The sequence below is a fragment of the Python bivittatus genome, unplaced genomic scaffold (assembly GCF_059951505.1).
Source record: "Python bivittatus isolate LINGU-HERP-01145 unplaced genomic scaffold, Pbiv_v1 ctg000090_np1212, whole genome shotgun sequence".
Lineage (NCBI taxonomy): Eukaryota > Metazoa > Chordata > Lepidosauria > Squamata > Pythonidae > Python > Python bivittatus.
The window spans coordinates 4,382,341-4,409,487 of NW_028277046.1; the positions used below are offsets into that span (position 1 = coordinate 4,382,341).

The 27,147-nt window shown below is 46.8% G+C and overlaps 2 protein-coding genes across 4 annotated transcripts in view; both read left to right on the forward strand.

Annotated features, from left to right (window-relative positions):
• The first annotated feature begins 7 nt into the window (after window positions 1-7).
• On the forward strand, window positions 8-4,087 carry RBP7 (retinol binding protein 7). Its single transcript, XM_007420099.4, has 4 exons — window positions 8-1,408; window positions 2,326-2,504; window positions 3,156-3,257; window positions 3,829-4,087. Exons 1-4 carry the CDS (start codon window positions 1,336-1,338, stop codon window positions 3,877-3,879), a joined length of 405 nt encoding a protein of 134 aa, XP_007420161.1. The 5' UTR covers window positions 8-1,335; the 3' UTR covers window positions 3,880-4,087.
• A 1,881-nt stretch (window positions 4,088-5,968) lies between these two features.
• Window positions 5,969-27,147, forward strand: part of UBE4B (ubiquitination factor E4B) — a 34,800-nt gene continuing 13,621 nt past the window's right edge. The window contains exons 1-15 of one of the 3 annotated variants that reach the window (XM_088136804.1): window positions 5,969-6,163; window positions 6,889-6,979; window positions 13,086-13,272; window positions 15,741-15,876; window positions 16,779-16,866; window positions 18,034-18,178; window positions 18,874-19,102; window positions 19,435-19,833; window positions 21,059-21,178; window positions 23,278-23,419; window positions 24,256-24,356; window positions 24,525-24,639; window positions 24,914-24,997; window positions 26,687-26,743; window positions 26,892-27,008. In XM_088136804.1, the coding sequence (XP_087992930.1) occupies window positions 6,066-6,163; window positions 6,889-6,979; window positions 13,086-13,272; window positions 15,741-15,876; window positions 16,779-16,866; window positions 18,034-18,178; window positions 18,874-19,102; window positions 19,435-19,833; window positions 21,059-21,178; window positions 23,278-23,419; window positions 24,256-24,356; window positions 24,525-24,639; window positions 24,914-24,997; window positions 26,687-26,743; window positions 26,892-27,008 (2,109 nt within the window). In that variant the 5' untranslated portion in view covers window positions 5,969-6,065. The other 2 variants (XM_025163234.2, XM_007420096.4) reach the window with 2 other exon arrangements.

Here is a 27,147-nt window from a genome sequence, read left to right on the forward strand (position 1 = left end):
GTTAGCCTGTGGGTGTTGCTTCATCCCTTTTTATGCAACAAAATTGAGTTGTAACGCACAGTGCGGAAGGCCACACTGACCTCTGTCCTTGATGATTGCGTTATGAAGTCCAGCACCCTCTTTCTCATTATATTTTTGAGAAGCCTACAACTTTGTGTGTGTGTGTGTAAGTTGCAGTGCCCCTACCCTCTTATAATATCCCCATGGATGGATGCTTAGAGGTATACTGCTTCTGAACAAATGGTTCCATTGCCAAATAACCATTGCTAATAAGAACGTAAAGAGGAGGTCCACCAGGTTGGATCAAAGTTTAGTCAATCAACTTGCTTGATGTCACGCCCAGCCAGATCCTTTGGTTTTCAAGGATTTTTCACGACTGGGTTTCTCTTTGGCAGGGAAAGTCCTTTTTTCCAAATCTGATGGGCTTCTAGGAATGTATGTCTTCATATTGAACTGTGCCAGGTGACAAATCTTCACCCGCTGGGCTTACTAGCTTACAACACCGCACAATTCCTTTTTCTACTTGCAATTCCTTTTTCTACTCACGAATACTCTGCCTGCTTCCATAATTCATTGCCAAAAACACAAGCATGAGACTATCTTAGATGAATATAAAACAATTGTAGAGGGAGATAAGTTCATAAATGGTTGATCAGCACCAGTAGAACATCTCAGTTTTAGAGGCAGACTACCGTTCACTGCTTTGTTCCCTTTATTTGGAATACATTGAAAGATACTTTAAACATAAATTGGTGGCAAAATGGCAAATCAATAAACATCCAGGGTGGCTTTTCAGCTTCTGGTCAGCTTCCAGAAGACAGCTGGCTAGTTCTTGTTGCAAGCAGAACGCTGGCCTGAAACAATGGGACTCCTCTTTTGATACCAATGGAGTCTCCGTGTGCAGAAGTGGGATCTCTCCCAATATTTAATGCTGGGAAGAAACACCATGAGTGTGAAGTTTACAGGCTTTGCTTGTAGGCTACTCGAGACACAGGGAACTAAGCCTTTTGCTCCTTGGATCTTTAGGTAGAGCTCTGGGTTTTAATTCTTGGCCACTGCCGGAGAGGGGAAATGCAGATTTTACTCTGATCAGCCCCAAGAGAGGTTAAACTGTCCTTTGCGTCTGTGACTCATGAAACAGTTACTTTAGCTCTACACTGGATTACAGCTGACATGAACTTTCTCCTCTTGAGGCCCAGCTGCAACAGATCTTGATCCCACCTACTGTTGTCCTTCCTGATTCCCCTTATATAGAGAAGGCATGGTCAACTCAAGCTTCTCATTTGAGTGCTTGGACCTTTTAGTGCCTGTTTATCTCCATCTCTCTCCTCAGCCATGCCAGTGGATTTTAATGGCACGTGGAATTTTGTCCGGTCTGAGAATTTTGAAAGCTATATGTTGGCTTTAGGCAAGTAACGGAGGTTTAAGATCCATTGCTGCCTCTTCTCTTCCTCCTCTTTCTCTGAGATGCTTACGTAGTTGATGGCATCACTTCGTTTTCTTTCAAAGACAGAGCTATGCCTGTGAAACTCTATGTAATCTCTTTTCTGCTTCCCCTTCGGTTTGCCTTTCCTTTTATGCTAGGTGGTTAATTTAACCTAGAATTTGTACTGTGTTTTTCATTGGGTTAACACAGACGTAGGCAAGGAGCAAAATATGTATTCTTCTATATCTTGAATGTTGTGTAAATTGGGTTTCAGATGCTTAAATAACTTAGCCTTAGCCACAGTATATTTTGCTTGTGTGTGGCTAAGCCCCCACATCATTACTCTGCCGTCATTTTAACTGTGGCTTGTTGAATAAACCACACTTGTCTGTTTTGCACACCATGCTAAGCCATAAATCAGGGCTTATAAATCGTAACACTGGGTTCAGTGCAATAGTCTAAGCCATAAGCAAACCATACTATGATACTTAACAGAAATGCTACTTGATCCATCTCTGTTTATTGAATATACATATTACATACTTACAGACATAAATTCAGTTCATGTATTTTAGTTCTCAGTGCCATGCTAACTGTTAGTTTCTATCTTCAGCTGCAGTAACTTTGCCGCTCTTGACTCCTTTTCCTTGTGTATGCAAAGCCTGGTCATTTTCTGGAGTAACCTCCAATCAGTGCTATGTTCCTCTGTTGTTCCTGAATTAAACATTAATCTGCTGAGTTTTGATTCGTATAAAGGAATCTTGGCACTGGTTTGAAATGAATGCATAACATCCTGACTACGATCAAGGAGGGCAGCATTCATTTAAGCGGGGGAGCCAATAAACACGTGGCGGGAGACAATGTTTAACTTCCGTCTGTAACTTCTGTGTCTGGCAAAGGTATAGATTTTGCAACTCGCAAGATAGCAAATCTGCTGAAGCCTCAGAAGGTCATAAAACAGGAAGGAGATTCCTTTTCTATCAGCACAACAAGCACTTTTCGAAACTATTTTGTCCAGTTCAAGATTGGAGAGGAGTTTGATGAAGATAACAAAGGTTTGGACAACCGAAAATGCACAGTAAGTAAGCCAGTCAGACCCCTGCTGAAACTTTAAACTAACAGCTTTTGCTGTAAACCTAGACTGAGCGCTTTTCTTAGATTTCCAGGTGTGCTTCAAAAACTTTTTTCATGGGGCATGTGAAGGTAGTTACTGAACAGCATCCCTGCAGATCTAGACCAAATATTAACTTGTATGGTGATATATGCTGAGACTTATGGTCAAAATCATAGGAAATATTTCTTCACGCAAGACCAAGTTCTTCCAGTTTTCTTCGTTTGAGGTTATTCTGCTTTTAGCAGAAGAGGTTTCTTTCCTTTAATAGATCTATGAGCACATAAGATGTTGGCATTGCAAAAAAAGGCTGCAGCCTATTCAAAGATCCTATTACATCAGTTGGTATTCCTCATGAAAAAGTATGAAATGAAAATAAAACCTCATTTAAAACTTTCTTCTGGGTTTTTTTAGGGGAGGAAATTTGCTCTGGATATTGGCTTACCCATGGCTCTTAAAGTCTCAGAAGCCCGGTAACTGAAAATGCTGGCTGCTTAAAGTGTTAAAAAGTCTTGCTTAGCAGAAAATATGTGGGTTAAAATATGTTACTTTAGAAATCTGTTCAGTTAAAAATGGTCTGAAACTAAGCATTAAAAGAATCTTCCCCTTTCAATGCAGAGTGTGGTTACTTGGGACAATGATAAAATTGTCTGTGTCCAGAATGGAGAGAAGAGGAACCGAGGCTGGACTCACTGGATCGAAGGAGATGAACTGTATTTGGTAGGAAGCCTTTTGATGGATTAACTTGAATTGATCTAGATTAAGAGATCCAACTCAGGGTCCCAGGGTTGGGAACAGATCAGTCTTCTCAAATATTCTACACATGGGCTTCTTTGATCTGAAGCATCTCCATGAAGAAACCACAACCATTTTTTCACATGCTTGGGATACAAAATGTGCACTAATCTAATTTTTGCAGCTGATTAACTGGTTTGTGGTATTAACCCAAGCAATTGCGGTTTATTCAGGAAGTAATGCTTAAATGTAAGGTAGCATAGTGGATAGGTTTAGCGGGTGGATTGCTTCCATTCCACCCATTATCCATAATGTATAATGTTATACATTATAAGTAATGTATAACAGAAGCAGGGGGACAAAGAGTAGATGATGCTAAAGCTTTCTTTCAATGGAGAGGCTTGTAATGAGCTGGGATTTGATCCTAACTCAGTTAAGTGGGGATGTGAACTGGATTGTGGGGTGGGTTTGAGATGCAACCCATCTTAGCCAGAGTAGTCTGAGGTTGGATCCCAGCATTGAAGACTCGGTAGTCCACGGCTGTCTTTATGTGTAGGAACTCTGTTGCGAAGACCAAATAAGCAGGCAAGTTTTCAAGCGAGGATGAACCTCAAATGGGACTTCTCGGAAGGAGAGCTGCCCGGGCCACCACCTTCGAGGCATGCTTTCCCACAGCACCTCTTTTACTGCAAGTCAGCAGCGTGGGAACTTCAGCCCTTTCTCCATTGCGTCTTTATTGGAAATGCCCGTGTGGATTCCCGGAGCAAACAAAGCGGCTGTTACGAGGTCACTTCATTAAACGTATTGGCAATGCAGCTTGGCGTCTCTAGTCTTTATGCTCCCTTTACGCTTGTCCCAAGATGTCTTCCTTGGGGATGCTTTAGGGCCGTCCGGCTGAATGGGATCGGGGAACCCTGATATGGAACCTGGCTACATTCACACAGTACATTAACCTACAATAGGGTTTGCCTGTATGTCTTTTTCCCTCTGGTTTAGCATGTTATCTGACCCAATCTTTGGTTTATAAACCATGGTTGGTGGCTTAGCATGTTGTAGGTGCTTCAACCACGATTTATTTAGGAAACAAAGGAGATGGATGACATGTCTTCTCAGAAGGGGAAAGTTGGAGCAATTTTGATCTCCTCTTACCAGGAGGGTGCGTCCATATGCAATCTGATACTTGCAGGAGAGTTGCCAAATGGAGTCAAAACCTGGAGGAGGCTCAGGAAAGCTTCTGATTCTTAATACAATCAGTTGGAAAACATGCTCCTGATTGTTTGAAACCAGAGAGTAACACGGCTCTCCTCCTACAGGGTCTGAAATGAGGTAGAGAACAGGATCTGGCCACATCCACGTGACACACTTAACCTAGCCACTGAATTAACCACGTTCAGGAGTTTGAAGCTTAACATGAACCAAGCTTAGTGTGCTGCGGGGAACGGCTGCCAGCAATTGAATTGCACCCCCACTTTGTTCCCCTGAAGTTGCAAATGCCGGCCGTGTGCACCCCACAAGGTTTACCCGTTCCAAAGCAGGTCAGGCACCCCCTGAAAGTATTTTTCTTCCCCAGGCCTTGTGAGTGGGGGAAGCATTTATTTTTCTCCCCTCTGGTCTAATATTGTATATTGTTTCTATTTATTTTGTGCTTCCCCCCCAACATTTGATAGCAAATTGCCTTATAGAAGCATTTTGTCAGTGCTTTAAGCACATGGGGAGATTTAGGGGCCAGCCCGGTGTGCAAACTCAGCCCATTGTTCACTCTAAGATTAAACAGTTTGTTGTACAGGGAGTCCCCAGGTTAAGAACAAGTTCCCTTCCTAAGGTCTGTCCTTAAACTGAATTTGTATGTAAGCCAGAACAGTATTGTGTAATACTAAGTAATATTGTGTAATTAACTTGAACCATCGTGTACTTAAATCCTTTGTGCATTTAACTCGAGTTTTCCTACAACAGGCTCCATTCTCAACTACGGGTCATCCTTAAACCTGGCATTCTTCACCCGGGGACTACCTACAAACCTAGGAAATTGAACCGTGGTCTGAACGCAGCCCCTTTCCAAGGCTTTTTAAAAAGCCAGGGCTGTGCCCTTCACAATTATGGCAATTTAATGATGAATTACATGATACAGTAGAAGGAATCAGCTGTTATTCACTGGAGGGGAAGACCAGTATGGTGCTTTTACTGCTATCGATTTATATTGGCTTAACGTTATAATTTATACTGCCTTGCGAGCCTAATTTAGTTTTTAAAAGATCTTGCTTCGGCGCCTTTACAGGAAGACGCCTCCACGCTGGCTCCGCCCCTTAAGTCTTTTTTTTTCCCGCCAGGACCTCTCGCGCTTGGCCCTGCCCCTGTTGCTATGACGCAGGCCCAAATAAGCCCCGCCTACTCCGCGCTACTGTAGCTTGCTTAGGGTTCAGCCTGGCGTGAGATTACGGAGAGAAGTGGGAGGGCAGGGCCCTTTTTTCCCGCCTCTTCATTCCCATTGGCCAACCTCCTAACTGATGATGGCGTTTAGTAACCGGGAAGGGCGTCTCTCTCACTGCTATTGGTCAGCGCAACCATCGCGCGCGTGTGTTAGATAGCGAGGGCGGAGCCGCCGCTTCCTCCTCCTCCGGATCTGCCTTCTCATCCTATCGCGCACTTCCCAGGGCGCGCATGCGTCGTTGGTCTGGGTGCGCACGCATGCACGCACACGCTGCGCCTGCCGCACGCGAGGAGAAACGAGGAGAGCGGCGGCGAGGAGGTCACGTGATCCGACGCCAAGATGGCCGCCGCCGCCTTCTTGTTTTGATGAATAATCTCCGTGTGGGGAGGCAAAAGCTGAGGGGAAAGTGGGGCTCCGGCGGTCACGCGTGGGCGGGAGTTGGGAGGCGCGGGGGCTTCAGCCGGTGAGCGTTGCTTCCCCGCCCGCCTTTGGCCGCCCGAGCCGGGCGTGCGGAGCCTCCAGGGGGGTCGACAGGGCCGGGGTACCGGGTGGGCCTGCCCGTCAACGGGGAGAGGGCCGGGGAGTTGCCAGCCGGCGCTGCCCTTCGCGGCGGGCTTTTTGAGGGCGGGAGGGCGAGGGGAGGCTCCCTATGGGACCCCCGGCGCTGCGGGGGCATTCGACAGGCAGCCCGCGCTTGGGGGAGAGGCAGCCGGGGGGAGGCCGGGCCCAGAGGCGCAGCTGCTCCCTTGGGACCCCCGCGGAAGAGTGAGCTAGCAGCGCGGGGTGGTCCCCGCACACGCCGGGGGGCGCTAGGACAGGCAGAGCTCGAGCCCCGCGGCGTCAGATGCAGCTAGGCTAGGCCCGGGAGGCAGGCAGGCAGGCAGGCGGGCGCGCTGGATGCAAAGGCAGGAACGGGAGCCGCCTGAGGGTGTTGGTCGTAAGAAGCTCCCAACCCCGGGATCGTAGCGGGACCAGTTTAGATCCAGCAGGGAGCGGGGTCTGGAGGTGGAGCGATCGGGGCTGGGAGGGAGGGAAGGTGGGAGAGCGGGCGGTGGATGCTTTCTAGGCGCTTAGGAGCGGGTCTCCTCCGTGGGGTTGCTCTTGACCTCTGACTATGCACTTCTGAGGGCTCCTTAGAGAGAGAGGCATCGGGACAGGGGTTAACTGATAGACGTTTCCTCCTCCAAGCACATCCCTCGAGGGAAGCACCGGAGCCCTCCTTCCCCAAACTCCTTCCACCATTAAGAGGAAAACTATGGAGGAGTTGAGTGCTGATGAGGTGAGTTCTGTGCACTGGATAACCAGGAAGCTGTGGGTGTGTGGCTGGCTGGTTTTACTGAAGGAGGTTTGCCATGGTGTGTTAGGAAGACCATCTAGGTATGAGAGTTGCACATGAGAAGTGAAGGTTTTCATTCCTCTTTTTTGTATTTTTTTGTATTTGTTTATTCCATCTTTGTTATTTTTATAAAGAACTCAAGGCGGCGAACATACCTGATACTCCTTCCTCCTCCTGTTTTCCCCACAGCAACAACCCTGTGAAGTGAGTTGGGCTGAGAAAGTGACTGGGCCAAAGTCACCCAGCCGGCCAGCTTTCAGGCAGGACTAGAACTCGCCGTCTCCTGCTTTCTAGTCTGGTGCTTTAACCACTAGAGCAAACTGGCCTTTTGTTCACTTATATTTAAGAAAGATTTTAGAATTTAATTCTGGATTTTTTTAAAATCAGGTTATATGTAGTTCTTTTCATTGTTTGAAAGGGTCCGGGTTGCTTTTTTTCAAAAAGGCAAATATTTTCAAGCTTTTCTTCCACTGCTATTGAAAGGTGGATTTTTTTTGGTAGAACATGGATGACAAAAATGTGAGTGAGCTACAAGGACTCTTGATTTTTTCCCCTGTGTTTATGGCCTGTTGTAGATCTTTGTTTTGTAACTTTTGAGATTCCCAGTCTGAGTTGATAGTCAGGAAGACAGCAGGATGTAAAGTTCGGTAACAGGTCTGTATATATGAAATTATAAAATTAACTCTGGAAATTGCTTTTTCAGTAGTTTCAGATTCAGGACTTAAATACCTCCATGTGACAGGTTACTTATGGCATGACTAGAAGGTTGTTGGCTATTGCTATGGTGAGGTGTTCTTGAGAGTATTTCCTGTCTTAGAGGATGTCCTGTATTTTACTCAGGCTTAGTATGTTGTGTTTTGTTTTTATAAAATATGTTAAAATAGTTGTAATTATTCAGGGAGGCAGTATGTTGTAGCACATGGTGTTTTTTCCATCTCTCTTCATTCTAGTCCTTCCTGATCTTTTTTTTTTTCCCCTTTTCTGCAATGGAATTTTGTGTGTTGCCAATTAAAACAGATGTTGAAAGTCTTATCTGTAAAAATATTTAGGTCTAATTGATCATAAGCAATTGAGCTCTGTTGCATGTTTGAATACATTTATATTTCTGAGTCATGATGTAGTGGCCTAATATAAGAAGATGATGTTTTGTAATTTACTTTGAGTTTTCTGTTGTGAGAATGTACTGAAATTCTGGCTTGTCTGCTCTAATAAGGCAAGCTTTCCTCCTATGAACAAACTATTTACTACATATAGTTGTCATCTTAATGACTTTTAGAAGAGTTCACAGTAAATACCTAAGACAATTTAAAGCTAGAACTCACCGTTTCAGAAACAAAGAAAAGAGAGAATAACGTATTAGGTGAAATCTGAATTGAACAGTGAAATAAAGTGTGCCAAGATGTGTGAGTGAATTCTGTAATTTAGGCCAGCCTTCTCTAACCTGATTCCTTTGAGATAAATTGGATTTAAACTTCCATAATCCCCCAGCCAACAGGCATCAGATTGGAGAAAGGTGATTTAAGAACGGTCATCAAAGGGTTTTTTTTGGTCAGTGGTGAAAAATCTTGGATAAACAGAAAACAAATGTTTTGCTAAACCAGTTCACAAGCTGCAGTTCTTAGCTTTGATGGCAGGATTGGGCTATAACCATGAACCATAAATGGCTTCCAAGCTATGGTGTGTAAACCCAATTCAAACTAAGGTTTAAAGGCAAACCAGTTTAAATGCTAATCCTGGTATACCCAACCTATTATGGAAAGCTGTGGTCAGGGAAACTATGAAAAATTATGGGGTCTGGGTAGAGAGGAAAGAAAAAAAAGTGGTGTTAGTTTGTGGCATATTCCTATAAACCATGGTATCCCAAACTATGAACCAAGCTGTATTTTATGAGCACTCTTAACTGAGCATGTCTGTTGATAAAATGGAACAATTTACAGCATGTTTACCTGCATGTTATCAACTTGTGTGTTTGCTGATGGTTCCTCCTGCTAATAAGGAAAAATTCCAGTATGCTCAGCTGTAAAAGCAAAACCCTGGGAGCAATTTAAGGATGTTGAGCATCCTGCTTTTAAAATGGTATCAGACTTGGGCTGGAAATGCAGTAATCGATTGGGAAGGAGTGAGCAGTTGCTAGGGATTCTCTCCCCCCTGACTGCTTCTTCCACATAAACTAAGCAATGAGTACAAAAAGAGTGGTTCTGGTCTTGTGGGATAGGAACCAAACAGGTCAAACCTTTTTGACCGTTAGTTAAAAAAGCTACTGAAACCAACTCTGTATCTGCAGTTGTCTATGCACAAGAACTAATGTGTAGTTACTTATTGGGGATATATTGTTACGAGGAGAGATTTTAATTTGGCTTTACATTCATCAGCACTCCAGTTGACCATTCTGGTTGGAGTTGAGGGGAACTCGTCTGAGCTGTCTCAAGGCTGTTACGCATCTTCATTGCAGTAGGAGATATCTTCTGGCCATAGTATAAGAGGTTTCTCTGAAACGTCCTGCAAAAGTGGGTTAGATGGACATTTGCCGGGTAACCCTTGAGCAAGGACGATTTCTCTTCGCACGTTCTGAAATGATCCAAAAGTAAGGTGCTTGGGAGTTCTTTCTCAGTTTCAAAGCACAGTATTGTCTGGCTGTGGGATTATAGAATCTACAAAGGGGCATATTTATTTGAGTGATGGAGTTCCTGCACAACCACCTGGAATTTCCACATGATCAGGTGACTTGAAGGAAATCCCTCAGGGGAAAAGCTGTAACGTTTCAGGACGTCACAGAGGGAAAAAGTAAGTAAACAGGAGTAAAAACTTCTTTGTTTAACATAGAAGTTATTTATTAGTACTTTTAATGCATAGAACCTTCTCTTGTGGTCAGCTTCAAAAGATCACCTTTAGGTTTTTTTTCTCCAATGTTGGTTTGTATCATCTTTCCATTTATGGAGATCAGATGGCAACAACAGGCATCTTTATGCAAAGTCATTCCATAGCTTCCAAAACATCAAGATGACGTGGTTGTTGCAGGATGAAGGTAATAATTTACCAAGCATTTGCTGTTGCAATAAGAATGTGCATTGGCACATGTTGCCAATTGCCAAGGACTTGTTCTCTGCTATAGAGGGGCAGGCAGAAAAGGCACCCCTTCCGTCAGATACTGGGAGAGAGAAAAATCTGGCATTGCTTAAAGAGAGAGACTATTGTATGTGCTAATCGGAATTAGAACAAATTGAGGTTTTCTGACACTTGCATCCAGGTGAAAGAAACCCTAACCCTATACTGAATCCAAAGTTGGCCCATTTAAATAAGCTCATTTGTTATATTCCTCTGAGCAAGGTTCATGCTAGGCCATAATGCAGTTCGTTTATGTGCAGTCTAGCACAATGTTTAAACAGGGCCTGCAAGCAAACCACAGTTTATTTATTTGATTTCTGTTGCTGTCTATCTCACGTATGTGATGGTATAGTTATAGGAGAGCAAGCCAGTTTGTTGCTGGCTAACTGACTGCAGCCTTAACATTTCAACAGTGGGGGCGAACAGGAAGCCAGAGGAACAAAGAGCATGGAGGGGAATGGAATGAGAGGCACCCATTGTTGTGCCAGCCCTTGAAAGTGAAGGAAAACACTTTTTCTTGCAGTCCTTTTCAGCCTGGCATACTTCAAGTATATTGGAACGCCAGGATGGGAAGCCTGCTCCACTACATTGTTTGGCTTATAATTCTTCCCTGGTTGCAGAGAGCTTGAATCTTAATTCTAGACATTACCTAGAAGTTGGAGATTCAGCATTCCCATTTTTTTAAAAAAAGTGGGAACCTGAGTCAGGACCACACCCTGCTTATGCAGCCTTTTAAGGTGCCTGAAGCTTCACACGGGGAGTCCTGTTGCTCTGTGCAAATCAGCCCATCTCTGAGTACAAATGTATATAGTGTATATTATAAATACAATATACTTGCAGTCATGTTCTACTTTTCCCCCCCGCTTTTCCATCCCTTTTCCCTTCTGTATAATGTCTTTTAGAGGGATCAGTCTAGTTTTTGTTATTGTATTAATCACCCTGGGACCCTTTCAGGTTAGAAAAGATAGAGATACTTTAAATAATAAATAAGGATACCTAATTAAGTTGACTGGGTAAAACAGACTAAGCTCTGGATTAGTCATTTCAGTTATGATGCCTCTGCTTGTGGGTAGAATAACAACACCCTTTTCAACCATGATTGGACAAGCCTCACTTCATTACTTCCTGTGGTTCCCAAATAAGCCCGAAGTGCTTCTCACCCACCTTCATCCATGTCAAGTCACCAATTGTTCCTGAACCTTCCTGTGGTTCCAGAAGAGGAGGTGTGGCATGGAAAAGCCGAAGCTGATTGAACAAAGATCAAACCTGTTACGTGGAAGTGGTTCAGAATCAGACCACATGGACTAATTTTCAGATGGGCGGGTTCTCTGGCATTGCTTTCTTTCTTTCTTTCCTTTTCAAATTTAGATTTCAAGTAGTTCACGCAGAGCTCTGCTTCGAACCAGTGGGTCCCAGGTTTAATCCTTGGCCTCTCTTGAAAGGGTGAAGGAGCCCCTGCTCCCAGTTTTAATCCTGGAAAGTTTTTGCTAGGGTTCGATGAATGAAGGTCTTACTCAGGTTAAAGCAGCACCCTATGTTGCTATGTCTTGAGCTTTATGGTAGACCTCTGCTTTGCATGTAGAACCCTGTTGGTTCCAAGCAGAGCTGGAGAAGCACCAACCCAAAGTCCTGAAGAACGTTTGTCAGGTCTGGGCAACTTCCAGATGTGTGGACTCCCATAATTCCCCAGCATGACCAGTATTGAGCATACGTTGGGCGGGGTGGGGTTGAAGGCCACATATCCAGACCTTGCCAAGGTTCGGAATCATTCGATTAGCTGGTCCCATGATCTGGCCCCTGATAAGGCAGTTTCTTTGTCCTTTCAGCATTCTTCTGGCCAAGAAATATCCAACCCTGAAATGCAGCAGACATTATTCAAGACGGACAGTTCTTTTCAGGAAAATAATAGTTTCAACCTGGTCCCTATGAGTTGAGTCAACTTTCAGTGATGATGACTCTCTGATGAAAACACTACCTTGACCCCAATTTTAGCAATTTTGGTCAGTGGTGATATGGGTAAATCCTTTTACAGTCCACTTTTCTGTGCTTCCTGCAATGGACTTATAGCCCCTTTCTCTCAATGTTGTTCAAAGTTTTGTCTTCTCAATGCAAACAAAATACTACAAACCCATAACTTCAGGTCATAGGGGGCCAATGTCACCAAAGTGTTATATCAGTTATCACTCCAGAAATAACAAGAGTTACGTAATGAATGAGTTCTTGAGTTCAGTTTTCTTCAACCTGGATACCCTCCAGATGTGTGGAGTTTAACCTCCAGAAAGGGGTTAAATTTACACGTTGTTTAGGATGGAAACAACGTAAATCTGGGCTTGAAAGTTTGGAAAACATTTCGTTCGCTTAAGGTAACATGGGCAAAGAGGAATCTTAAAAAGGAGCTTGTGGAAACACAGGTTCCTTTTGCCTCTTACGGAGATGGAGAAAGGCTTTCTTGGAAGATACTCTCCAGGTTGAGAAGATGAGAGCAGGATGTTGAAATTATTGCATAAGGCCATAGGGAGAACCTTGCTCTGTTTCTAATAATAGAGCCCCTCTGAGCAGTGGAATGAACACTGCAACATGTTTTCCACATATGCTGTATCCATTTCTGGGAAAATGTTGTTTGGAATTCTCTTGGGGAAAGGGATAGGTGGTGAATTGCTAAGATTTATTGGAATGGAAGTGACTCTTTGCCAGGGACAGCCTGGTACTGGGCCGGATGGATTCGTGGTTTGAAGCAGTTTCTGTCCTTTCTAGGTGTCGGTTGCCTCTTGAACTTGAATTCTTAATTATTCTGTCTTTGACCTGATAGCCGGGCTGTGCAGGACTGACTTTGCTGGAGTTGGCCTTGACTGTTTTGAAAGTCCAGTATAGGATTGCTCAAGACCGTCTGGGGTTCTGAAGGGCTGAAATCCTGTAACTCACAATGCCCTGGTTTTCATTGCAGATCCGTCGAAGGCGCCTTGCCCGGCTTGCTGGTGGGCCATCTTCCCAGCCCACCACCCCACTTACGTCTCCACAGAGGGAGAACCCCCCAGGGCAGCCTGTCTCAGCACCGCCTTCAGGGGCGCCCCATAACCTTGGGCTCAATGTTCATAGTATGACCCCTGCTACCTCTCCACTTGGTGCGTCAGGTAAGCCATTGCTGGCTAATGCCAATTCGTTAGGGTGAGAAAAGCCGTGCCTGCCCTCCTTTTTTGTGGGGTGAACTCTGGTTCTCCAGAAATGAAGGCTTTTCCTGCAGGGCCAACGTGGAATGTGAATTGAGTGTTGGGTTTAACAGCTGTAAAGAAGCTGACGTGCTTTTTCATCGTTTTGTGGAAACGGGCAAGGAAGTTTAAAGAAATGAGCTCCTTGCTGCGTTTGCAACCATCAGCCAGGGTTTGCAGACCCTAAAGGCTTGATTCACGTGTCTCGCTAAACTGAAACCAACAAGCCATCTTCTAAGCAACGTGGAAAGCCGGACAGCTCCTGTGTGAATGTGAGAGTGGGGTAACATGGCTAGTTTTGACAGCCACAGTCTCTTCCACAGCGATTGCTGTAGCCTGCAGAACAGCTGGCCCTTGAAGGTGAAGGAGGTGGCTGCTTAGCCCAGCAAGCAGAGCTGTCGTGCGGCTGCCTCCTCACCCCCTCCCTCCTGCCATCTGCTTAAGCAGCCATTCAGCACATTGACCTTGTCGTTGAGAGGCAGTGTAACAATAAAGGGATTTCTCCATGGGGAGCCTCTCTCGGTTTGTTTCTGCCAACGAATGAGTTTGGCCAGCTTGGATTCCAGGTTCATGTTTACTAGGGGGGGAGAAAAACATGTGTTTAGAAAGAGGGTGGAATGTGTGTGTGTGGGGGAGAATCGCTTTTAGAATAAACTACGGAGCGTGTGTGTGTGTCACACCCAGACGTACATATATATTGCTCATTCCAGAGCCAAATCATTTTGAATACTTGATTAGTTGGTATGTGACACATAAATGAGAAAGAATGCTGGTTTCTTTCCTTTTATCTTATTAACCCTGATAAGTGTGCTGCGTGACCAGTTGCCTGCTGTAGCCAAGTTCTTCTCACCAGGTTTAAAAATAGTTTTGACGGCATGCTAAACCACAATATTTATTTGTTTTATTTACAAAAGCTTTTATGCCACTTCAGTCACTGAGACTCTAAGCAGCTCGCAGGCAAGAGAAGACAGTTATGTAGTATTTAGGATTTCGTTTTTCACCTTGGCATCCTCCAGCTTCCAGCGTCATCGGAATAACCAAACTGGCTGGGGATTATGGGTAGCACAGGGATATAACTGAGAGATGCTGTATTGAGATGGTTAGTTGACCCAGAGAACCCTTGGCTTATGTGAGAAGAACAGAGTGAATTAAAAAAAAAAATGCTGGCATTACATTTGAACTAGGATTTCTGGTTTCTTTGAACTCCTGGTTCAAATAAGCCAGACTAATAGAAGTTTGAATCGGCATGAAGTTAGCTCACAGGAATTTGTTGGAAGGATAAAATAGTAGCACTGGTCAAAAATTGGGGGAAGGATGAGCTAACTGTTGGGTCTCTGTGATGGATCCTGTTGCTTCCTTGCTAAAGATAGTTAATAAATTCACACATTGGCTTGTTAATGGCACTGTGTGCTGCTGCACAGAAATCAAAGTAGTTTGGAGTATCAGTTAGCACTTGTTTGTTTGGAAAGTCAGCTTGAACACTGGAGAAAAACATCTTGAAAGTTGAGGTGTCTGAACTCTGTGCCTAGTGGCTCGGTGTTACGTGTGCTGCTTATGTTTCATTTTCAACATTTTCCTTTTCTTGGCTTTTTCATAATGCTTTGGGCCATCTAGCCCACTCAGTGTTGTGACTCAGCTATCAGAGCTTTCATTCCCCCACCCCCCGAGTTGAATTTTCAGTCCCATGCTTGAAACTCTTGGCTTTCAGAATGTGTCAACCCGAGAACCAAACTGTGGTGGTTTTATACAAGTTCTGACGTCCGCTGTTTGGAATTAGGCCAGCTTGAGCAGTTACTCAGACAGAGATGCAGTAGGCAGACTTCTCTGGATGTTTGCTCAGAGCTCCTAGAAGGCCTTGTATCTACCTTCCTTTCTTGAAGTTCTGGGAATGAGTGGTTTAGAAATGTTTAGCCATGGTTTTAATGTGTTTCAATTATGGATCAACATCTAATAGTCTCCTTAGTTCCCAACAAGGCCATTGCAAGCTAGATGTGGGGCCATGTGAATTCCACAGTACCCCGAAGAAAGAATCAAAATACTGTACTGAGAGCTGAACAATGTTCAGTTGTTTCAAAATGCCGAGTAGTCATTGGAGAAATGGGTGGTGTGGTGGAGGGCATGAATTCTTTTCCTTGAACTTCCAGTCGTGCTTCCCAGCCTCGGTAAGTGTCAGAAGTATGGACTTCAACTCCCAGAATTCTCAGCCATGGCCTTGCTGGCTAGGGAATTCTGGGTAGTAAAGGCCACCCATCAGGAAGTTGACAAGGCTGAGAAACATGCTTTCCTCCTGCAAGATGGCACAATTGCCTACAACTTGACTAGGAGTGCTTTCTTAGGGGAGGACCCGCTGGAAGGTTGAGCGGGTAAATTAATCAGTGCCGTCTTTCCTGAAGGTGTTGCCCACCGAAGCCAGAGCAGCGAAGGCGTGAGTTCACTCAGCAGCTCGCCATCCAACAGCCTCGAAACACAATCCCAGTCCCTTTCCCGGTCTCAGAGCATGGACATCGATACCGTCTCCTGCGAGAAAAGGTACGGGAGGCCCCCTCCGGTCTCTGGCCTCGGGCGGCGTAACCTCTTGGGATTTTACCAGCGTTTCTTTATCGGGCACAGATAGCTGGCCCTGTGGGAGAATCGTACATCCTGGTGGAGCTTTGGAGCCCGGTTTCTCATGTTCCAAAACAGAGCTGCTGATGTGCCCCAGCCAGCATGCCCGTGGCAAACAATGATGGGCCACGCAGCCCAGATTGCTCCCTCCTCCCCTGATGTAGGTGATCAGCCTCCATAAAGCAATTCAGAGTCTCCACTGGAATGCTTACATGACTGAAAAGGAAATCTTGACTCCCAGATCCAGATGATGAATAAATATAACAGGAAGAGGTGAACATGCATGGAAGAAATGAGAAGCTACTGGACCACGGAATAGCTCTGTCTTTTTTATTTCGTTCTATGGCCGTTAAGGGTAAAGGCTTGCCCTGTAGGGTTTCCTCTTTGCCTCCAGAAGGCTGGAAGATTTCCAGGTTTGGGTACAGATAGGTAGAATTTATAGACCCAGCCACAGCTTAGAATAACGGCATTAGGGGATGCAGAATCAAAGCGCCTGTCTCACCGCACGCGTGTGGAGTTGTGCTTGCCGTCCTGCCTAGACACCACCGCAAAACGCAAGGTGGGGGGTGAGAAGTGAAACGGGCTGGAGCTGTCCTACGTGAGTCACGCTGGCTTGTTCCAGAGCAGGCGGTGGCCGGGCAGCTGGTTATCGATCAGTTACAGCCAGCGGCACCGTTGCTGTGGGTTGCGGCGTTCTCGTGCGCCTCGGGCTGTTTTCCTTTCAGCCTCCTGCGCTGGGGAGCGTCCCTTTTCAGCGGCAGCTTTTCAAAGCGGGGAGTCGTCCGAAAGTATCGAGGGATTGAAGGGGTTCTCTGCTTCCTTTCCAGCTTGTCGCAGGTGGACGTGGATTCGGGAATCGAGAACATGGAAGTGGATGAGAGCGACCGAAGGGAGAAACGGAGCCTCTCCGACAAGGTGAGGAAGCCTTGGTGGGGAAACCAAGAGGCCCTTAACTGTCTTTTCTGGAGTAATACCTGCTTCACGTGCCAGGGTAGGCCTGAGTGGCAAACGCGCTGGCTATACCGCAAGAGGTTCTGATTCAGACAGGGAACCCTCCCTGTGTTGGATGACTGGGGCTGTCTGTCCTATTCGCTCCAGTAAGATCAGCTTGCTCCAGGTCCCATCAGCTAAACAGTGCCATCTAGTGGCAGCACCGGGTCTGCCTTCCCTGTCCCCCCGCCCCGCTTCTGAAACAGCACCACCCCAGGGATCTGCGTGGCCCCCACTTTGCTTGCCTTCAGACGATCTTTAAACCTGGTTGTTTCTCCAGGCCCGAGGCTGGGAGCATTGGGTGGGTCCCCTTTCGGTGAAAACAACAGAGGCATCATGTGTTTTTTGCAGTCTTCCTCCATACACCAGTTGTAATTTACACTATGTCGTGTACTGGTTTCCTTGCACGTTATTGTATCTGCGTTTTGTAAAACTGCTCAGAGTCATTTGGAGTAGGGTGGCCGAGAAACATGGCTCATAATAAGTGAATAAAAAAACCCACCCCCAACCTACCGAAACCTGGCTGGGGTTCAAGGCACGTTTTTCTCAGCTTCAGCATTGCAGCTCAGGAGCTGTTGCCCCAAAGAGGTCCATCTGGCCCCTTTTCATAGTAACAACGCTTTTGTCCCGTTCTAAATTGTTGCCTGTTCACAGCATTCGTTTTTGGCTCCGATAGGGTCGATTCCTTCTGTTTCTGCTGTACAGACATGAATGTCATTACTTACCTTTTGGGGGAGGGGAAACACCAGCTGCATGCAGGCGGGAGGTAGCAGCAACAGCCCCCCAGGTTTTACAGGAGTGCAAAAAGACTTTTGAAAACGAGCCATGCCACATAAAAACGTGGCTCCCTGCGGTACAGAGCAAGTATAGTTTTTGATCCTGAGTTTGCAATTCCTGGTGCAAGTTAGGAGACCTCACTCCTGCACTGCTGAACAGAGAGGAAGGCGATCTCGTGGCCTATAAAAGGGGGGATTAAAAAGGCAGTTAGCCTTTGCTGTTCATGGTAGCTTTTCATGGCTTTGCTAAATGTCTCCGCGCTCCTTTGGCTTGGCAAAATGAGCCCTGAGTATTTTCTGGTGTCCCCCCCTGCAGGAGCCCCCCTCGGGATTGGAAATATCAGAGGAACAAGCCTTGCAGCTAGTCTGCAAGATTTTCCGGGTCTCCTGGAAAGACCGGGACAGAGATGTCATCTTCCTCACTTCCCTTTCTGAGCAGTTCAAACAGAACCCTAAAGATGGTGAGAACCCTGCTGTGTGATCTCTGTTTAAGAATGTGGAGTTTAGAAGCAGAGTGTTATAGTTCGTTTACAAAAGGAAGCTGTATTAAGCGCCTTTTAGAGCAGGCTCGGTGGTGCCAAAGTTCATGGGGGGGCTCACAGAACGGCTGTGGTGGGGTTGGAGCTTGCCTGTTCATCTAGCTTAGCTTCACCTCGTTTTCTTAAATCTCCATTTCTCACAGAAAGGATAATTTCTAACTAGAGATGCTAAGGACTTACAGCTGGGGCTGTCTGCTAAATTTGCCACCTCTTGCTGGATTAAAACTTCCCTGGGCTTTTGGGCTTCCCTGGGCTAATTTGCTTTTAAATTAAAGGGAGCAATTGCTAGAGGGTTTTTTTTTTTTTATCTAGTTTGTCCTTAGATCTGGGGTTCAATTTTCCTATGGTGATTTGGCACCCCAGACAGAGTTGCAGTAGGAAGTACAGGGCGTGAATGGCTCAGCTCCTCTTACTTTTGGGATTAAAAGGCGGTGAGCATCCTGTCGGTTTTGTCAGATTGGAGCCCACCATCCTGATTGCTGAATAGATGGACAGCCTTTGGGCATGAAATGTGCACGTCTGTTCAAAGCTGGTTGATATACTTCTGACTTCTCTTTGCCACGTGAGATGCTTGGCGGGCAGTCGAGTCACCCTCTTCCTCCCCTCCTTTCCCAAAGTGTTCTCGGACTTTAAGGACTTGATTGGGCAAGTCCTGATGGAAGTCCTGATGATGTCGACGCACTCGAGAGAAGAAAACCCTTTTGCCAGTTTGACCGCCACGTCACAGCCCATAGCAGCCGCTGCCCGGTCGCCTGATAGAAACTTGGTCCTGAATACTGGCTCCAACCCAGGAACCAGCCCCGTGTTTTGCAACGTGGGCTCGTTCGGCTCCAGCTCCTTATCGAGGTAGGTCAACCCGCCAAAAACCAGCTTTGAGAGACCTGGGGAGAAAAGCGCAGAGAGGCGCACGTCTCTTTGCAAATTTGGCAGCCGCATAGAGAATTGGCCTTGAAGGGGTCCTGGGAGTGGTCTGCCCTTGAAATGGGGCTGGGCCACTTCCAAACGATTGGGGCGTTTTGATCCTGGAACGTTTTACGAGAGGCCCCTCCATGGTGAGAGAATTTCAATTGAGTGCTGCTTTCTCTCTTTTCTGCATCATCTTCTCCATTTTTGTTGCCTTCCCCATTGCCAATTCTTACGTTTCTCTTCTTCTTTCCTTCTCCCTTTGTTGATTGCAGTCTCTATGGAAGCAGCCCCATTCCCATTTTCAATATCGCAAGTCACCCACCTTTGGCTGGCTCCTTTCTCACTTCTTCTCCCAGCCCCGCTGCTCCCCTCCCCATGTCTTCCCTGTCTGTCAGCCCCCATCTCATGCCAGCAGGGCCACTGAGTGTCCAGCCCTCATCCCCAAGGTACCGTCCGTACACAGTGGCACACCCCTGGACCTTGGCAGCTCCTTCTGCCTCACCCTCAACAAGCACATCCAGTCTTTCAGCCTCTTCGACTCCTCCAGCCATAAGCCCCAGCCCTCCAGCTGCGCGGGCCACTTCGTCCAGGGTTAGGCCTGTAGCCACCGCCCTGCCTCTGTTCTCCACTCTGGGCAGCAGCACTTCTTCCCCAAGCAGGATGCCCTCTAGGTATATTTGTAGCTGGGTGGATTTGTGGTTTCCTGTGTGTGCCATGCTGGGTTGCAGTGACCAGCTGCATTTTGGAAGAGCATCTTTAGGCTTCAGCTAATCAATCCCCTTTTAAAACAAGCTTTCTGGTTTGCTTTTCTAATTGTGTTTGAGCTGAGCTAACCCTGACTGTGAACCATGTGTTTTTTGGCAATATTCACGGCATTTTCCGGGGCAGCGGAGAGGAAGGAAGAAATATTTTGCTAACTTACAGAAGCATTATTCTGCTTTTCAGCCAAAAGGATCTTGGGATGGCTCAGGCAGTAAGAAAAAGACTATCTCTGTTCGCAGGTTGACAAATATGACAGAGAAGGACAATGGCAGAAGGAGGAAGGAAGAGATGATAAATTGATGGAAGAGATGATAAAGTGATTACTCCTTCATAATGAACTGGTCTCTCTTCAGATGGCCCTGCTTCCCATCTCATTGGTCTAAAGAGCCCAAGAGAGCAAGTTAGATTCTGGTTTACCAAACAATGTGCAATATTCAGGACCGAGCCTATAACATATAGACTCTAGAGCAAAGGTGTAGAGTAGCCATTCTTCAGCCAAAGGAGAAGTAATTAAACTGTGCTGGGAGAGGTGGCGCCGGTAGCCTCTTGGAGATTCTTGTTGAGCGATTCTAGAGAGTCCTCCTTGAGTCCCAGAGTGAGGAAAGGGTTTGGCCAGTGGGCTTTTGCATAATAGTGAAGAGCAATCGCTCAAATGTCTGGGAAGAATTGGGCCTCAGCCTTTGAGAACCTCTGTCAATTGGCATCATCAGCATCGGGCTAGAGGTAGGCAGTGTTATATATTTCCCTTGAGTCTCTTAGACCCCTGGCAATGAAGTTCTCTTCTTGTGATGTCAGGCAGTTGGAGGAGACAGACCAGGATCCTCACCTCTGCCAAAGGCAGCTACGTCCCTACTGTTAAGGTCCAACAAACCTTTTGTAATCTTCCCAGAAGACAGCCTGCTTTGCTTCTCTTGATCACCCATGTCTTGCTCCGAGGTTTGCAAAGACACGCCTTAACTCTACTGTGGCTTTAACCTGTGCGGCTAACTTCCCAGCTTAACTCGCTGCATGCTTGCAGTGAAGATGGTCTTAATAGAAAACCAAATGGCTTGTGTGTGTGTTCCCTTTCTGAATTTTATTTCACCCCTCCATTCTCTTGTACTCATTCATCCACGTCTGCTTTCATTATACCAGTATGTACGACAGCCCTTTTTCCCTCTTCCTTGCCATTTCTGATGTCTCTGGAGACAGTTCTGATGAAGAAAATGAGGAAGAGGAGGAGGAGGATTTTTCTTGTGTCCCATTTGGGTCCAGGTACTCTAGAAAGAGTGTGACTTGTTTGCGTTTTCTGCCTTCCAGATGCCTTCCCCCACATCAGCATCTAATTTCCTATTCCTCACACTGCATAAACACATTTCCATTTGCAGGATGAAATCTGTTTTCTCTCTATGCTTTTTAGTATCAAGTTACCCCAGGCTGCCTTGTGAGTCAAGCAATAGGAGGAATACTTTGAAATGAGCCTTTTAACTGGTGGCTGTACACAGAATTGATGGCTTGCACATCAATGGTAAACCGTTGCCATTTTGACTTTAGAAGAGTTGGCTTTTGGCTTGTTAAGGGAGCGGGGAGCCAAGAGGTTTTGGTCTGGAGCTATTAAATGGGAAGTCTGTCAATCTGCTTAGCCGTTTCCTGCAAGAGAAGCCAAGCTAGAGCAATTAGAGCATGTGCCTAATTAGCCAGGATTTCTTTAGGGTTTTGGCTTATCTGCTATATGTGAACAGGCCATAAAGAGGATTGGAGTCATCCAGGTGGTATCATCACAGCATCCCTGTTTCCTTAGGGGTGGCCTGAGCAGGGACAGTTCGGTGAAAACTAGGCGTGTTCGTGCAAGCTTGGTTCATGCAGCCTGCTAAGCCCTAATCTCAGCTTAATAAGACATAGTTCATGGTTGAGAGGCTGGGTTTGAACAACACAGAGAACCCTCAGCCAGCCAACTGTACTTCAGCCGATGGTGTTGTGTAAGTCTCGCCTGTATGGTTAGCTTGTGGCTTATTACAACCGAGCAAACCACGATTAAGCAAAGCATAGGTAAATACGTTGCGTGAGCACAGCTAGTGCGATGCAGTAACTTTGGTGAATCATGGGGGTGCTCTGTTGTGATTGAAAAAGCCTATAAGCAGTCACAATAACGCTATGATCAAGGAGCCGTTTCAACGAGATGGGCGGTGACCAATTTGATATATAAATACAAAATAAATAATAAATGTGTCTAATTGGGCTTTCTAAACCGCTCTAAAATACACACAAACATGGTGTGTGTATGTGTGCAATATGTAACAAATCAACAGTAGTATCTTACAAAGAAGCATAGCGCAAGTACCTATTTCAAAAATACTTTATTTCTTGTTCGAGCCAACAGGAGCCTGTTGTCAAACGGCCGGTCGCTTGCTTTCTCATCCTAGTGCAACACAAACTCCATCTGTACAGTGGGAAAGCACGCTCGCTGTCCCCCACGTGTGCAAAATGAGCCCTGGCAAGGATGTGCTCAGATTGTAATGAGAACTACATGGAGTCTGGAGCTGGGGGTCAGCGAAACCGAAGCCTCGAGTGTGGTTGTGAACTTGTCAGGGTCCGGTTGCCTTCAGCCACAGCTTAAGTGGCTGCGGTTGTCATCGCGCAAGCTCTCTTTCCTGACTTGGGGACAGTTCACTCCCTGCAGGAAAGCGGATTTTTGGTTTAGGCTCTGAGGCTGCTGGGCTGGCACCCCACTTCACCTGATGCTTGGTTGTGCCCAGAGTTACGTTTCTCCCACCCGCAGTCGTGCTCCTCTTTGAAGAAGAGTCTGTTCGGTTGAGGGGAGAGTCCGGGTGGGGCCCAAGGATGTAAGGACTCCTAAGGGGCAAGCAGTTTTTCCAGAGCATTGACCCCAAGGTACCCCCTGCTCCCCAACAGCCATGGGGCTGCGTGGGTGGGTCTCACGGTGTCCACAAGATGCTAAGCTGGAGTTGCTTGAGTGATGATGTGAGGAATCGGTGGCTGGTGGCCGAGGAGCTCAGCTCTGTTACAGTTTTAGAATCACATTAGGGAGTTCAAGCAGCACCAACACGCTTCTCTGTGTTGGCATTCACCTGACTGGCACTAAAGGCTTTATCTTCCAAGACGTGGCTCGGGTTCCAAGTGGGCCTGTCAGCCAAGGAGGGCAGGCTGTAACAGCCAAGCCTGGCCTGGCTGCGGTGTATGGGGATTCTGGGGGGCTGTGTGCAAACAGAGGGACGAATCTCGCCCCATGCGGTGTTTCTGTCCAGCGGGACCCCCGTCCACGGCCCTTCCTTCCTTCCTTCCTTCCTGCTGGCTTCTGAAGGGCGCTCTCGCCTTTGGACTCAGCCGCCCGCCTTGTCCTTTCTGTCTGCTAGCGGCGGAGGCTCCGGGGGGGCCAGCATTTCTGACTCGTGCAGCGATCATTTCGCCATTGAGACGTGCAAGGAAACGGAGATGCTAAACTACCTCATCGAGTGCTTCGACCGAGTGGGGATCGAGGAGAGGAAGGCTCCAAAGGTACTGGGGAAGGAGGGGTTCTTAAACAGGGAAACAGGTGGGTTTTGGGTGGGAGCCCTTCAGGGAACAGTCATCCAAGTGATGCTTCCGCACCCCGCCTAATCCAGTTCCCACTGTGCAGAAAGCTTCACATTTCATATAGGCGAGGCGGCCACCAAACTGGGATCTTTGTTCAATGGTATTTTGTCTTTCTCCTCGACGCCAGTAATGCTCCCACTTCCAGTTGTGTCTTCGGTAACAACCCTGCGAGATAGATTAGGCTTGATTGTCTCTGATTTGGTCCTGGAGCTGAGAGGAGACTTGAACCCAGATCTTGCTGCTCCTAGGCCGGACCTTTAGTTGCTATGCCACATTGGTTGGTCTTAAATCAGCCTCGTTTCCACCTTCGCACAGAGGACAGAACGGTTTGCCTCTGCCAAGGCGCTTCCTAGCGCCCAACGTTTGCCCCGGTCATGCCATGCAGACAGTAATGCCAGGATGGTTGAGTGGTTACCTCTCTGCTCTGTTCAGCATACACAGCAGCAGCATTAGACCCATTTCACAGATGATTAGCGTGGGCTGAACAGCAGCAGAGCAGTTTGAATCTAGCTGGGGAATCCACCATTGGTCCAAGAAGACCACGTTCAAGGACTTGCCGCTTTTGCGCCTTCAGATATGACAGGATCTCTTAGCTTCCTGTTAGAGGCTTGGTTTAATTTGACTTGGAAACATGAGCAAAAGTTGCCCAGGAAGAAAGGAAGGGTTATGTACAGGCTACCGTCCCCTGCCAACGCCTTGGGGCCCAAGCTCTAAAGGGTGAAGGACGGGATGTCTCACCCCGTTTCTGCCTCTCCTAGATGTGCAGCCAGCCGATGGTGAGCCAGCTCCTGAGCAACATCCGATCCCAGTGCATTTCCCACGCGGCTTTGGTGCTCCAAGGATCCCTAACGCAGCTGAGGTCAGTGGAACAGGAGGCCACTTAGCGATCCTTGTTTGACCTCCCCTTTAAACCTCTCAGGCATCTGCCCTCTGAGCCAAGCTGGAAACAGCTTGCGTGGACCTTGGGCTTCAGAGTTATTTCAGGCACGCAGGGGAGTTTTTGAACCCTTTTGTCTCTTGCATGCAGGTCGACCCAACAGCATTCGTTGTTAGTCCCGTATATGCTCTGTAGGAATCTCCCCTTCGGTTTCATCCAGGAATTGGTGAGAACGACTCACCAAGATGAAGAGGTCTTCAAACAGGTAAGATGCGTGCCGAGCTCTCGGGCTCCATTCCTGCTGCAGCCTGAGCAAAACCAACACGTTGGATGAATCTTGAATTACCGCCGCATTTTTTAGCCGGTTGAACCAGAAATCTCGCTAGGGCTGAAGCTTCCAGAGGCACTCCCAAGGCCGCGCTCAGCCGGTTCACCCTGGAGCGGATACTGATTTGGGACTGGCTCTTGGTCGGCCTAGCTCCTCAAAATGGAAGCGAGGAGCAGCAGAATTCTTCTCGTTTTTTTCTTTCTTTCAACAGATCTTTATACCTATTTTACAAGGGCTGGCTCTTGCTTCAAAAGAATGTTCCTTTGACAGCGACAACTTTAAATACCCCCTTATGGTGAGTTTCAGAGAGTAACCTGCTGGTGCCACTTAACCTGGGTGCTTAACATTTGAGACAGCCCCTTTCTCATCAGGGTTTGGGGTCTTTAGATGGCTGGTGGGGGCTCACATCATGAAATGTTCCTCTACACCAGGAAAAAAAGCCAAATCACTCTGGTTCAAATGGAGCAGGAAGGAAGGAAGACTCTTAACAGACTCTGAATTTGCTGATTTTCTATATTTGGGTTATCCCCCTATAAATTACTGAAAAAATTTCTGACCTTGGTTATACTGTGAAGTGGTAAAGGTTTGCCTTTTTCAAATAAACAAACACGAGTGACTGCTTCAAGCTAAACAACGTCCCATTTGCACTGTCATTAAACTGTGGCTTAAGTTATTAATTTGTTCTGGGGTTACTCTATTAAGGCTTTTCATTAGGCCAATGACTCACCGTTGGCAATAAGGGGTAATGTCACCAATGTACCCGACGGGATTGTTGCTCTCAATTTAATAATGTGTGGGAAGCATTCTGAAAGCATGAAAGGACTGACTAGGTAAATGTATTAATAATGCCACTTGATTGACCCCTTCCCCCAAACCCTGTAGTGCAATAAAGCTTCTGGAGAGCTAGCAGTGCACAATTATTATCTAATTTTATATAATTATCAAGCTGGCCAAGAGATGTCGGCTACGTGGTCGATCATCTACCAACCTCCTTTTGAGGTGTGTTTTCTTCTGGAAATGTAGGTTAGGCTGTTTGGCTTGAGATCGCAACATTTGGTGAGACAAAGCCTGGGGTATGTGGAAGACAACAAATCAGTTTGTTACCAGCTCCTGAAAGGGGCCGTTTTTTGAGTTTGTTGATACCGTGGTCTGCAGAAAAGTTTCGTGAATTTTTTTTGTCACACAAGGATTTCCCTTGCACAGAATTGGCCATGCCTGCTGGAGGAGACATGGTGAATGGCCGAAGGAAGGGCAGAGAGCCGTTGTGGTAGTGATAGAAGGGCCAACTCCCTGTGAATAACTCCCCCCGGTGAAACTTTCCCCCACACTCACGTTGTTCAGCCTTCCGGCACCGGACAAAGTGCCGTTTCTGTTGCCCTGAATCCTTAAAAAGATTCATGTTTAACCTGTGGCTTCATTTCCTCTGGAGTTGCTTTTCTTGCCTGCTTACAAACTTCGCACTGATTTGTTCCCGGGATTGTGGCTGCGTGGACCACGTCAAAGAATGGGGTTTACTCGAAAGGCTAGTTTTTAAAGAGGAGTATTAACTGAAGGAATGTTGAAGGCAGAGTCTGACTTCTGTTTAGGGGAATGGAATCAAAACCCATTCTCTCAGATCTTGTGTTCAACTTAAGAAGAACAAATAGAGAAGGTCTTGTGGGGAGTGATACTCAATTTAGACCTCCAAGGATTGATTGTTTGAGATCTGCTGTTGTTAGTTAGAGCCTCTTAATTAACCAGGCAAGGCTGCGGGCTAAGCTGCAATGATTTCTCCGGGGGTGCCCAAGCTAGGAGCTTTTAACTCAGCTCTGAAGAGAGGCCCAGGACTTCTTACTCTATCCCCCCCACCCACGTTGGTGAGCTCTAACTCCCAGGGGTCTTTGGTTAGGCTTCTGGTTCATCCGTGCTTCGTTCCCACGACCCAGACGCAGGTCGGAGCAGAAGCAGGATCTGAACGCTTGGTTCTCCTTCTCTTCCCACCCAGGCTTTAGGGGAACTGTGTGAGATCAAGTTTGGAAAATCGCATCCCGTCTGCAGCTTGGTAAGCGGAGAAGCTGGAAAACAGCAAGATGGGCTGGGTCAACCCCATGGAATCCTTGCGGGATTCTGCCCAAGGACTGAAAAGGCAGAGCGATGCAAGCATCCAGCCCCCGTCCTGCTCATTTTTTGGATCTGTGTGCTCTCTCCAGGTGGTGTCTTTGCCTCTGTGGCTGCCAAAATCCCTAAGCCCTGGGATGGGCCGAGAGCTCCAGAGACTCTCTTACCTTGGGGTGTTCTTCAGCCTCTCCGTCTTTGCTGAAGATGACGTAAGTGTCGAGCGACAGGCTCAGGCAGGAAGCAGATGCCTCTCTCCATTAGTCAAACAGTGGCTCATCAAATCAGGCAGTTGGCCTGACTAATGCAGATTGATCCTCTGAAGGATCCTTCCAGCCAGCTTCTGGGGTG

What these genes read in the sequence shown, in the direction of transcription:
- RBP7 (XM_007420099.4), top strand. Translation starts at nt 1,336, where the DNA reads ATGCCAGTGGATTTTAATGGCACGTGGAATTTTGTCCGGTCTGAGAAT. An exon ending in TGGACAACCGAAAATGCACA is followed by an intron (nt 2,505 to 3,155) that starts GTAAGTAAGCCA and finishes CTTTCAATGCAG; the next exon opens with AGTGTGGTTACTTGGGACAA. An exon ending in AAGGAGATGAACTGTATTTG is followed by an intron (nt 3,258 to 3,828) that starts GTAGGAAGCCTT and finishes CTTTATGTGTAG; the next exon opens with GAACTCTGTTGCGAAGACCA.